The sequence below is a fragment of the Coregonus lavaretus genome (genome assembly GCF_964263955.1).
Source record: "Coregonus lavaretus genome assembly, chromosome: 31".
In the NCBI taxonomy this organism is placed as follows: Eukaryota; Metazoa; Chordata; class Actinopteri; order Salmoniformes; family Salmonidae; genus Coregonus; species Coregonus lavaretus.
Window position 1 is genome coordinate 33164476 of NC_140018.1, and position 11594 is coordinate 33176069.

At 46.8% G+C, this 11594-nt stretch overlaps 1 protein-coding gene across 2 annotated transcripts; it reads left to right on the plus strand.

Annotated features, from left to right (window-relative positions):
• Positions 1 to 4586: 4586 nt before the first annotated feature.
• Positions 4587 to 8622, plus strand: LOC311106349 (axin interactor, dorsalization-associated protein-like). 2 transcript variants are annotated; one of them, XM_084148683.1, is made up of 7 exons: positions 4587 to 4729; positions 6098 to 6261; positions 6358 to 6471; positions 7019 to 7141; positions 7345 to 7467; positions 7623 to 7740; positions 7944 to 8622. In XM_084148683.1, exons 4-7 carry the CDS (start codon positions 7054 to 7056, stop codon positions 8038 to 8040), a joined length of 426 nt encoding a protein of 141 aa, XP_084004809.1. In that variant the 5' UTR covers positions 4587 to 4729; positions 6098 to 6261; positions 6358 to 6471; positions 7019 to 7053; the 3' UTR covers positions 8041 to 8622. The 2 variants fall into 2 exon arrangements, with proteins under 2 accessions (XP_084004809.1, XP_084004808.1); XM_084148682.1 differs by lacking the exons at positions 7345 to 7467; positions 7623 to 7740; positions 7944 to 8622 and having other exon boundaries at positions 7019 to 7105.
• Positions 8623 to 11594: the final 2972 nt, after the last annotated feature.

Sequence of the window (11594 nt, forward strand, 5' to 3'; positions counted from 1 at the left end):
CCGGTCCCGGCAGTATGTTCTGAGAAACCTACCCACATCCTGGTTAACGCGTTCCACCTGCCCATTACTCTCCGGGTGGTAACCCGAGGTGAGGCTCACCGAGACCCCCAACCGCTCCATAAAAGCTCTCCAGACTCTGGAGGTGAATTGGGGACCTCGGTCAGCCACAATGTCCTCGGGCACCCCGTAGTGCCGGAACACATGGGTGAATAGTGCTTCGGCGGTTTGTAGGGCAGTAGGAAGACCCGGCATGGGGAGCAAACGACAGGCCTTAGAGAACCGGTCCACAACGACCAGGATGGTAGTATTCCCTTGAGAGAGGGGAAGGTCAGTTATAAAATCCACCGAGAGGTGGGACCATGGTCGTTGTGGAACGGGCAGGGGCAGTAACTTACCCCTAGGCAGATGTCTAGGCGCCTTACACTGGGCGCACACCGAGCAGGAGGAAACATAAACCCTCACATCCCTGGCCAACGTGGGCCACCAATATTTGGCACTAAGACAGTGCACTGTCCGGCCGATACCCGGATGTCCAGAGGAGGGTGACGTGTGAGCCCAATAGATCAATCGATCCCGACACTCGAGCGGAACATACCTCCGGCCCTCCGGGCATTGTGGTGGACTAGGGTCGGTGCGTAATGCCCGCTCGAGCTCAGAATCGAGCTCCCACACCACCGGTGCCACTAGACACGACTCCGGCAGTATGGGAGTGGGCTCCACGGACCTCTCCTCCCCGTCATACCGCCGAGACAGCGCATCTGCCTTACCGTTTTGTGACCCAGGGATGTAGGTGATCTTAAAAGAGAAACGGGTCAAAAACATACTCCATCTAGCCTGCCGAGGGTTTAGCCTCCTCGCTGCCCGGATGTACTCCAGGTTACGGTGGTCCGTCAAAATGAGGAAAGGGTGTTGAGCCCCCTCAAGCCAGTGCCTCCACACCTTAAGGGCCTGTACCACAGCTAACAGCTCCCTGTCCCCTACGTCATAATTTCGCTCCGCCGGACTGAGCTTCTTGGAATAGAAGGCACAGGGGCGGAGTTTAGGTGGCGCGCCTGACCGTTGTGAAAGCACGGCGCCAATACCGGCCTCAGACGCGTCCACCTCTACCTGAAATGGTAAAGAGGGATCCGGATGCGCCAGCACCGGAGCCGAGGTAAACAGGTCCTTCAGCCTCCCAAACGCCCTGTCCGCCTCGACTGACCACTGCAGACGCACCGGGCCCCCCTTCAAGAGAGACGTGATGGGAGCTGCCACCTGCCCAAAACCCCGGATAAACCTCCGGTAGTAATTCGCAAACCCCAAAAACTGCTGCACCTCTTTCACAGTGGTTGGTGTTTGCCAATTACGCACGGCTGACACTCGGTCTACCTCCATCTTCACCCCTGAAGCTGACAACTGATACCCCAAAAAGGAAATCGACTCCTGGAAAAACAGACACTTCTCTGCCTTCACATACAGGTCGTGCTCCACCAGCCTCCGCAACACCCGGCGCACCAGGGCCACATGCTCGACACGGGTAGGTGAGTACACGAGAATGTCATCTATGTACACAACGACTCCCTGTCCCTGCATGTCCCTGAAGATCTCATCCACGAATGATTGGAAAACCGACGGAGCATTCATCAACCCGTATGGCATGACTAGATACTCGTAATGGCCCGAGGTGGTACTAAAGGCTGTTTTCCATTCATCATCCTTCCTGATGCGCACCAAGTTGTACGCGCTCCTGAGATCTAATTTCGTGAAGAAGCGCGCCCCATGCAACGACTCAGTCATGGTCGCAATCAGCGGGAGTGGATAACTATACTTCACCGTAATCTGATTGAGACCACGGTAATCGATGCACGGACGCAAACCACCATCCTTCTTCTTCACGAAAAAGAAACTCGAGGACGCGGGGGAAGTGGACGGCCGTATGTATCCTTGTCTCAGTGATTCGTCTATGTAAATCTCCATAGCTTTCTTCTCCTCCTGAGACAGAGGATACACATGACTCCGTGGGAGCGCAGCTCCTGCCTGAAGGTCTATCGCACAATCCCCCTGCCTATGGGGTGGCAACCGCGTCGCCCTCGCCTTACTAAACGCAATAGCCAAATCCCCATACTCAGGTGGAATGTGCAATGCGGGCACCTGGTTTGGACTCTCCACCGAGGTAGCCCCTAAGGAAACGCCCAAACATCTACCCACACACTGAGCAGACCACTCCATCAGAGCCCTCTCCTGCCACGAAATAGCGGGGTTATGGGTACTCAACCAAGGTAGACCCAGCACCACCGGATACGCAGGAGAGTCAATCAGGAACAGCTGAATCATCTCCTGATGACTCCCCTGCGCACACATCCTAAGTGGCGCCGTGACCTCCCTGATCAAGCCCGTACCCAACGGACGACTATCTAGGGCATGAACGGGAAAAGGAACGTCAACAGGAATACGGGGAATCCCTAACCTTAAACAAAACTTTCTATCAATAAAATTCCCAGCCGCGCCTGAATCTACCAGCGCCTTATGCTGGGATTGAGGTGCTACCTGTGGAAAACTGACAGGTATACAAAAATGGGCAACAGTGAGCTCTGGGTGAGTGGGGCGCCTACTCACCTGGAGGGAATCCCCAGTGCGGGACCTGTCGTCATCTCCCCTAGGAGGCCATCCCCAGCACCTAGCCGCGGTGTGTCCTCCCCGACCACAGTTGGTGCAGTGGATGGACCCCCTAGTCTGCCGACTCCTCCTATCTCTAGCGCCAGCGCCCCCGAGCTCCATAGGACACGGCTCGGATGCGCTGGAGGATGGAATGGACGGACCCCCCTCAGGACGTCCGCGGGTAGCCAATAGGTTATCTAACCTGATTGACATGTCGACCAGCTGGTCGAAAGTGAGAGTGGTGTCCCTACAGGCCAGCTCCCGACGGACGTCCTCTCTGAGGCTACATCGGTATAGATCGACGAGGGCCCGCTCATTCCACCCTGCATCTGCCGCTAGAGTACGGAATTCGAGTGCGAATTCCTGGGCACTCCTCCTCCCCTGCCTGAGGAAGACCAGACGCTCCCCCGCCGCTTTCCCCTCCGGGGGATGGTCGAACACCGCCCTAAAGCGGCGGGAGAATTCGGTGTACGTAATCGTTGTGGCATCGATCTTCCTCCACTCCGCGTTGGCCCACTCCAACGCTTTACCGGCCAGGCAGGAGATCAGGGCGGACACGCTCTCATACCCTGAAGGTGCCGGATGTACTGTGGCCAGGTACAGCTCTACCTGGAGCAGAAATCCCTGACACCCAGCTGCGGTCCCGTCGTAGGACCTCGGGAGAGATAGTCGGACTCCGCGAGGTTCCGGCGCTGGACTGGGTGGGCTGGCCGATGGTGCTGGCAGGGCGGCTGGCGGTGGAGGCGGACCCCCATCTGCAGGAGCTGCTCTTGCTGGTCCCGAACCTGGGCTTCCAGTCTTGTCTGTGCTGCTTCGGCTCCTGCTGATTCCATATTCCGGTGTGTGATTCTGTCAAGTCGTGTTGTAGGTGTTGTGTAGGAATCAAACGCAGGAAGCAGACTGATATTCCAAAAGGCTGTATTACTGCCTAAACACAGGCAACAGGACAAAATAAGCCTGACAGCAAAATACGCACGAAGGCGAAAGACAATGCGCACACACAGGTGCGACAAAATGAATAAGTGCACACACAAGTGCAACGTAAGCTCCAGCAAACAGTGGAGAAATAACGCTCAACCGAGCAATACACAAACTGACGGTAACAATCACACACAACACAAGACAAACACAACGAGAAACTTATAGGACACTAATTACTACAAAACAGAAACAGGTGTAGAAACAAACAGACAAAAGCAAACGAACATGAAACATCTATCGGTGGCAGCTAGAATTCCGGAGACGACGAACGCCGAAGCCTGCCCGAACAAGGGAGAGAGGCAGCCTCGGCCGAAACCGTGACACCGTTCTTGTGATCATTTTGACCCCACGGGGTGAGATCTTGCGTGGAGCCCCAGATCGAGGGAGATTATCAGTGGTCTTGTATGTCTTCCATTTCCTAATAATTGCTCCCACAGTTGATTTCTTCAAACCAAGCTGCTTACCTATTGCAGATTCAGTCTTCCCAGCCTGGTGCAGGTCTACAATTTTGTTTCTGGTGTCCTTTGACAGCTCTTTGGTCTTGGCCATAGTGGAGTTTGGAGTGTGACTGTTTGAGGTTGTGGACAGGTGTCTTTTATACTGATAACAAGTTCAAAAAGGTGCCATTAATACAGGTAACGAGTGGAGGACAGAGGAGCCTCTTAAAGAAGAAGTTACAGGTCTGTGAGAGCCAGAAATCTTGCTTGTTTGTAGGTGACCAAATACTTATTTTCCACCATAATATGCAAATAAATTCATAAAAAATCCTACAATGTGATTTTCTCATTAGTTGACGTGTTTCTCATAGTTGACGTGTACCTATGATGAAAATTACAGGCCTCTCTCATCTTTTTAAGTGGGAGAACTTGCACAATTGGTGGCTGACTAAATACTTTTTTCCCCCACTGTATATATATATATAGTGGCTTTCACATGATTGTTTACGAAAATAGGTTGAACCTCAAATGGTGAGTCATGGATGATCTGGAGTCGGAACTCAGGGTACCTGGAGAAGAACTGGGCGAAAATGAGTCTTCAGATGATGATGAATCAATCAACAGAAAACAAATCAAGAAGCCAAACCTACCCCTGGCGCCTCCTATATTTAAAGGTAATTGATAAAATACAGTGTGTAGACGAATATGTGAACCCTCGAGTAAGCTAAACCAGCTAGTTCAAGGTCCTGCCTACCGATTGGTGCTACATACACTATGTATACACAAAAGTATGTGGACACCCCTTCAAATTATTGGATTCGGCTATTTCAGCCACACCCGTTGCTTACAGGTGTATAAAATCGAGTACACAGCCATGCAATCTCCATACACAAACATTGGCAGTAGAATGGCCTTACTGAAGAGCTCAGTGACATTCAACGTGGCACGGTCATAGGATGCCACCCTTTCCAACAAGTCAGTTCGTCAAGTTTCTGCCCTGCTAGGGCTGCCTCAGTTAACTTAAAGTGCTGTTGTTGTGAAGTGGAAACGTCTAGGAGCAACAACGGCTCAGCCGCGAAGTGCGAAGTGGGGTAGGCCACACAAGCTCACAGAGGACCGCCGAGTGCTGAAGCACATAGCTTGTAAAAATCATCAATCCTAGGTCGCAACACTCACTACCGAGTTCCAAACTGCCTCTAAAAGCAATGTCAGCACAATAACTGTTAGTCGGGCCGAGCAGCCCCGCACACAAGCCTAAGATCCCCATGCGCAATGCCAAGCGTCGACTGGAGTGGTGTAAAGATCGCCGCCATTGGACTCTGGAGCAGTGGAAACGCGTTGTCACATGTCACCATCTGGCAGTCTGACGGAAGAATCTGGGTTTGGTGGATGCAAGGAGAACGCTGCCTGCCCGAATGCATTGCACCAACTGTAAAGTTAGGTGGTGGAGGAATAATAGTCTGGGGCTGTTTTTCATGGTTTGGGCTAGGACCCTTAGTTCCAGTGAAGGGAAATCTTAACGCTACAGCTTACATTGACATTCTAGACAATTCTGTGCTTCCAACTTTGTGGCAACAGTTTGGGGAAGGCCCTTTCCTGTTTCAGCATGACAATGCCCCCGTGCACAAAGCGAGGTCCATACAGAAATGTGGAAGAACTTGACTGGCTAGCTCAGAGCCCTGACCTCAACCCCATCAAACACCTTTAGGATGAATTGGAATGACGACTGCCAGCCAGGACTAATCGTCCAACATCAGTGCCCAACCTCACTTAAGCTCTTGTGGCTGAATGGAAGCAAGTCCCCGCAGCAATGTTCCAACATCTAGTGGAAAGCCTTCCCAGAAGAGTGGAGGCTGTTATAGCAGCAAAGGGTGTACAACTCCATATTAATGCCAATGATTTTGGAATTAGATGTTTGACGAGCAGGTGTCCACATACCTTTGGTCACGTAGTGTATGTCAGTGTCTGATTATCGTTTTCATCTTTACATAAGATGCTCTCTTTAGTCTTATTAATCAGTAGCTATGTCTGTTTCATTACAGAGACACCCCGTGAGACTGGCTTTCACAAGACCACAAGGAACTGCCTCCAACACATCAGGGAGGTCTTGCTGCACCATAGATGGCAGGATGCCGCAGAGTACATGGCCAGTTACTCACAGACACTGGAGGATACCACTGCAAACATGCCACAACTCTACGCTGAGGTAGGTCTATCTTTGGACTGACTGAACACTCACAAAGTGTAGCTAAGAAGTACTGTATAGATGCTAAGTTTGATTTCTTCAAACTTTGTCTTTCAGATAATTTGGAGGATAGGCACAGAGATACTACACCACCATCCCGAATCGAAGCTGGAAGACTACAACAGCTTCTATGAGCGAGTGAAACACTCAGGAGTAAAGCATTACCTGAAGGTATGTTCCTTAATTGACCTCTTGATCTCTAAACTATCAGCCCTACTAAAGGACCCTAAGTCAATAGGTTTTGTTGTAGCATGAATATGATTGCCTACTAATAGACAGTTTGTTATTATCAATAACCCTATACTACTACTACTACTAGATAACTTTAGTTGTTGAATCTACTTGACAATGTCTTCTTTTTTTTTTTTACAAGCGTTCACCAAAATGGGTATGTCATCTTAGCCTTACCTGTTAGTCAGTCTACAACTTCTTCTGCTGCCTATTATTGTATAAGTAAAATAATGCTGACAATAATGACTTGAAAAAGGATCTGCAAGTATAAACACTGGTTACGTCCCAAATTACACCCTATTCCCTATATAGTGCAATACGGCCCCTATGGTCCCTAGTCAAAAGTAGTGCACTATATATGGAGTAGGGTTACATTTCGGACGCCAACATTATATTGATTTCAGCTGCATTAGTTCTGGGAAAGTGGGAATGTTTTATGCAATTATTGTATTTCTTTAGAAAGTTACAGCTTTCATGTCTCCAACAGGTACATTGTTGCCACGGTTACCCTCAGAGCCCGGGATGTCGCTGCACACGATAAAGATTGACAAGATTGGGCTGAAAGATGCAGGGCAATGCATTGATCCCTACATGACAGTTAGTGTGAAAGGTACTGTATGTAGGCTATATTGTTTAAAATGCTGAGATGAGTTGCTTACCTTCACATCTGAAATGGTAAGGTCTGAAACAGTGATAATCTAGACATTTTGTAAAAAGAATTATCTCTGTTGAGTTGACGCTTGACAGTACATTTTTTATATATTTTTCCTGCAGAACAGCCCAAGTGAATCTGAACGTTTTGTTTCCCAACAGATGTGAATGGCATTGATTTGAACCCGGTGCAAGACACACCTGTGGCTACCCGAAAGGAGGACACATACATTCACTTCAGCGTAGACATCGAGATCCAGAGACATATCGAGAGACTACCAAAAGGTAGTCAAACTTTCTATTTCTACTGAATTAGTAGTGGGGCCTCTATTTAGCTAGTCTCATGTAATATTAAGCTACTACAGTGTCCGTTTATGTTCAAATCCTTGCAGAGGGATTGGGCGGACAATTGTTAATCCTGAATTTTGTTCATGTTCCAGGGGTAGCTATTTTCTTTGAGTTCAAGCACTATAAACCCAAGAAGGGGTTTACCAGCACAAAATGTTTTGCCTTCATGGAAATGGATGAGATCAAACCTGGTCCCATTGTGATCGAGTTGTGAGTGACACATTGTTGAATTTTCCAGATTAACTTTCTTTAAATGTACTCTCTATTTTATTTAAAGATGAAAATAAATCAAATTTGATAACTATTTCTTTGGAGAATCTCAGATTTGAGTGTTATTTTTTGTTGTTGTTGGTCAGTCTGCCCTTTGAATATACAGTTTGAAATAATCACTTATTTATGCTATCGGATGTCAGGTACAAGAAGCCCACTGACTTCAAGAGGAAGAAGCTCCAGCTCCTGACAAAGAAGCCACTCTATCTCCACCTCCACCAGACGTTGCACAAAGATTAATAACCGAGGTCACTGAATGGAGCACATCAAGAAAGCAGAAGCACCACAGAATTCCACTGTAGTCATCAGACATCCAACAAAGTTTGGTGTACCTACTGCGTATCCGCCTCCACTCACATCAGCAATACTAAACCCAGCAGGCCCAAAGGCCACACCCTCAACTCTGTCATAGGATGGCCCTGGATGACACATATTAACTACAGCAGTGACAACACCCTACTGTATAATGCTGCGTTCGTAACCAGGTGGGAGGTGGGAATTTACCAGTTGTGAAGTCGTAAATACCAGTTGGATGCATTCACGTGCTTTGAACTTGTTGAGAAAGGCTGATTTGTCTAATGGCCAACAAGCTTCCTAAGCCATAAACTAAAAGCTATCATGCTGGTAAACAAATGAGTGTTAAAAAACCATATTAATAGATTGCTTTTTATAAATAAAGTTTTGTTGTTGAATTTAACTGCCGAAAAGGCTGTTATCCAGGTCATTTCCTTAATAGGTGAAGTCAGAGATCAGCATGTGGGAGAAGTGGGAGCTCAGGATGATATATACGAGTTTCTCACTAGTAATTTCCAGTTGGAGGGCCGTTCAAATTGATTTTTCCCAGTCTTATATGGTAAATTCCCACTTGGTTACGAACGCTGCATTTGACCCCTCTGATGCCAATTAGCGATAACTTTTTTTCTCCTCTCTGCATGACGTTCAATGGAAAATAAGAGTTGAGTTAACAATTGGCACTGTATGTCAAGCAACCAGCAGAAAAACAACCAGCCTCGTCTTTAGTCTTCCTCTGTCTTTCCGTTTGGGGACAAAAGAGGAACAACATGGTCATAGGTGGTCAAGCGGTGTATTGATGATGTCATATCCTGGTGCCAATTTCAAATGGGCACAATGAGATATTTTGACACAACTGCCACAGAGTGAAAACATAACTGCCCTGTTCATTTACTTAAAAATGCACCCTTATCACTTATCTGGCATTATTTAATAGGTAAAAGCAATATATTGGGATATTTGCTTTAATCTATCCTATCACAGATCTGTGATTACTTCAAGGATGGGCGGAAGTAAGGATGCATTTTATTACCATTAAAAAAGGATTCTGAGATGCTATGATGTCATCCTGTTGTAAAGGGATTTGAAAAAGGATGCTGCATGTAACTGAAGTTGATTTCTACCTTTGTTTTGAATGCTGTTCCCATCAATGCCACAATGGCTAACCACTATTAAAACATTGTCTACATTTTTATTAATATTTTGATATTTTTTTTGTAATGGCACTAACTGAATATACTTATGGTGCTTTCAAGACAACTGGGAACTCTGAAAAGAAAGAGGTAAAATCATGACGTCAGTGATCTTCAAGTCGGAGCTCTAGAAAAAGTTTCCGACTTGGAATTCCGAGTTGTATGACCGTTCAAAAAGATATCCCAGTTGGGAGTTCCCAGTTGTCTTTCCAAGTTCCCAGTTGTTTTGAATGTGTCATTTAGAGACACTAATCAGTGCATATTATTGTGTGTGCTGTCTGACAAGGTTGACGATTGTCAATACAGTGTTGTGCTTTGGGTGACAGGTTGTGAGAAAATGAACATTTATCATTGGATTGACAATTTACACTGCTTTCATTTCTAATAAACAACAAAATGCTGTTTGAATAGTAGTCCTCCTTTACACTTACTAAAGGAGCGAATCCTAACTAAACACATGTCAAATTTTCACTTGGCTTGTTCGACATTGCAGGTGACTGCTGACTGATCTACAAATGACCTTGCATCATAAAATAAACTGCTAATTATTTGTACAGTGAGGGAAAAAAGTATTTGATCCCCTGCTGATTTTGTACGTTTGCCCACTGACAAAGACATGATCAGTCTATAATTTTAATGGTAGGTTTATTTGAACAGTGAGAGACAGAATAAAAACAACAAAAATCCAGAAAAACGCATGTCAAAAATGTTATTAATTGATTTGCATTTTTATGAGGGAAATAAATATTTGACCCCTCTGCAAAACATGACTTAGTACTTGGTGGCAAAACCCTTGTTGGCAATCACAGAGGTCAGACGTTTCTTGTAGTTGGCCACCAGGTTTGCACACATCTCAGGAGGGATTTTGTCCCACTCCTCTTTGCAGATCTTCTCCAAGTCATTAAGGTTTCGAGGCTGACATTTAGCAACTCGAACCTTCAGCTCCCTCCACAGATTTTCTATGGGATTAAGGTCTGGAGACTGGCTAGGCCACTCCAGGACCTTAATGTGCCTCTTCTTGAGCCACTCCTTTGTTGCCTTGGCCGTGTGTTTTGGGTCATTGTCATGCTGGAATACCCATCCATGACCCATTTTCAATGCCCTGGCTGAGGGAAGGTGGTTCTCACCCAAGATTTGACAGTACATGGCCCCGTCCATCGTCCCTTTGATGCGGTGAAGTTGTCCTGTCCCCTTAGCAGAAAAACACCCCCAAAGCATAATGTTTCCACCTCCATGTTTGACGGTGGGGATGGTGTTCCTGGGGTCATAGGAAGCATTCCTCCTCCTCCAAACACGGCGAGTTGAGTTGATGCCAAAGAGCTCCATTTTGGTCTCATCTGACCACAACACTTTCACCCAGTTCTCCTCTGAATCATTCAGATGTTCATTGGTAAACTTCAGACGGGCCTGTATAGGTGCTTTCTTGAGCAGGGGGACCTTGCGGGCGCTGTAGGATTTCAGTCCTTCACGGCGTAGTATGTTACCAATTGTTTTCTTGGTGACTATGGTCCCAGCTGCCTTGAGATCATTGACAAGATCCTCCCGTGTAGATCTGGGCTGATTCCTCACCGTTCTCATGATCATTGCAACTCCACGAGGTGAGATCTTGCATGGAGCCCCAGGCCGAGGGAGATTGACAGTTATTTTGTGTTTCTTCCATTTGCGAATAATCGGACCAACTGTTGTCACCTTCTCACCAAGCTGCTTGGCGATGGTCTTGTAGCCCATTCCAGCCTTGTGTAGGTCTACAATCTTGTCACTGACATCCTTGGAGAGCTCTTTGGTCTTGGCCATGGTGGAAAGTTTGGAATCTGATTGATTGATTGCTTCTGTGGACAGGTGTCTTTTATACAGGTAACAAACTGAGATTAGGAGCACTCCCTTTAAGATTGTGCTCCTAATCTCAGCTCGTTACCTGTATAAAAGACACCTGGGAGCCAGAAATCTTTCTGATTGAGAGGGGGTCAAATACTTATTTCCCTCATTAAAATGCAAATCAATTTATAACATTTTTGACATGTGTTTTTCTGGATTTTTTTGTTGTTATTCTGTCTCTCACTGTTCAAATAAATCTACCATTAAAATTATAGACTGATCATTTCTTTGTCAGTGGGCAAACGTACAAAATCAGCAGGGGATCAAATACCCTTTTCCCTCACTGTAGATCAGTCAGTCACAATTGAACCACAATGGATCACGTATTTGATGCTCACTACCATAGCCACTGTCATGCAAGACTAGTGAAGGCTTTGCAGGAGTGCCCATAGCAATTACCAGAATTAACCACTTCAGGAATAAACAGATGGGTAT

Excerpts from the sequence above, each read along its gene's own strand:
- LOC311106349 (XM_084148682.1), top strand. The coding sequence starts at position 4,594 with ATGGATGATCTGGAGTCGGAACTCAGGGTACCTGGAGAAGAACTGGGC. Across the intron at positions 6,262-6,357 it reads TGCCACAACTCTACGCTGAG|ATAATTTGGAGGATAGGCAC; the intron begins GTAGGTCTATCT and ends TTTGTCTTTCAG. Across the intron at positions 6,472-7,018 it reads GAGTAAAGCATTACCTGAAG|GTACATTGTTGCCACGGTTA; the intron begins GTATGTTCCTTA and ends TGTCTCCAACAG.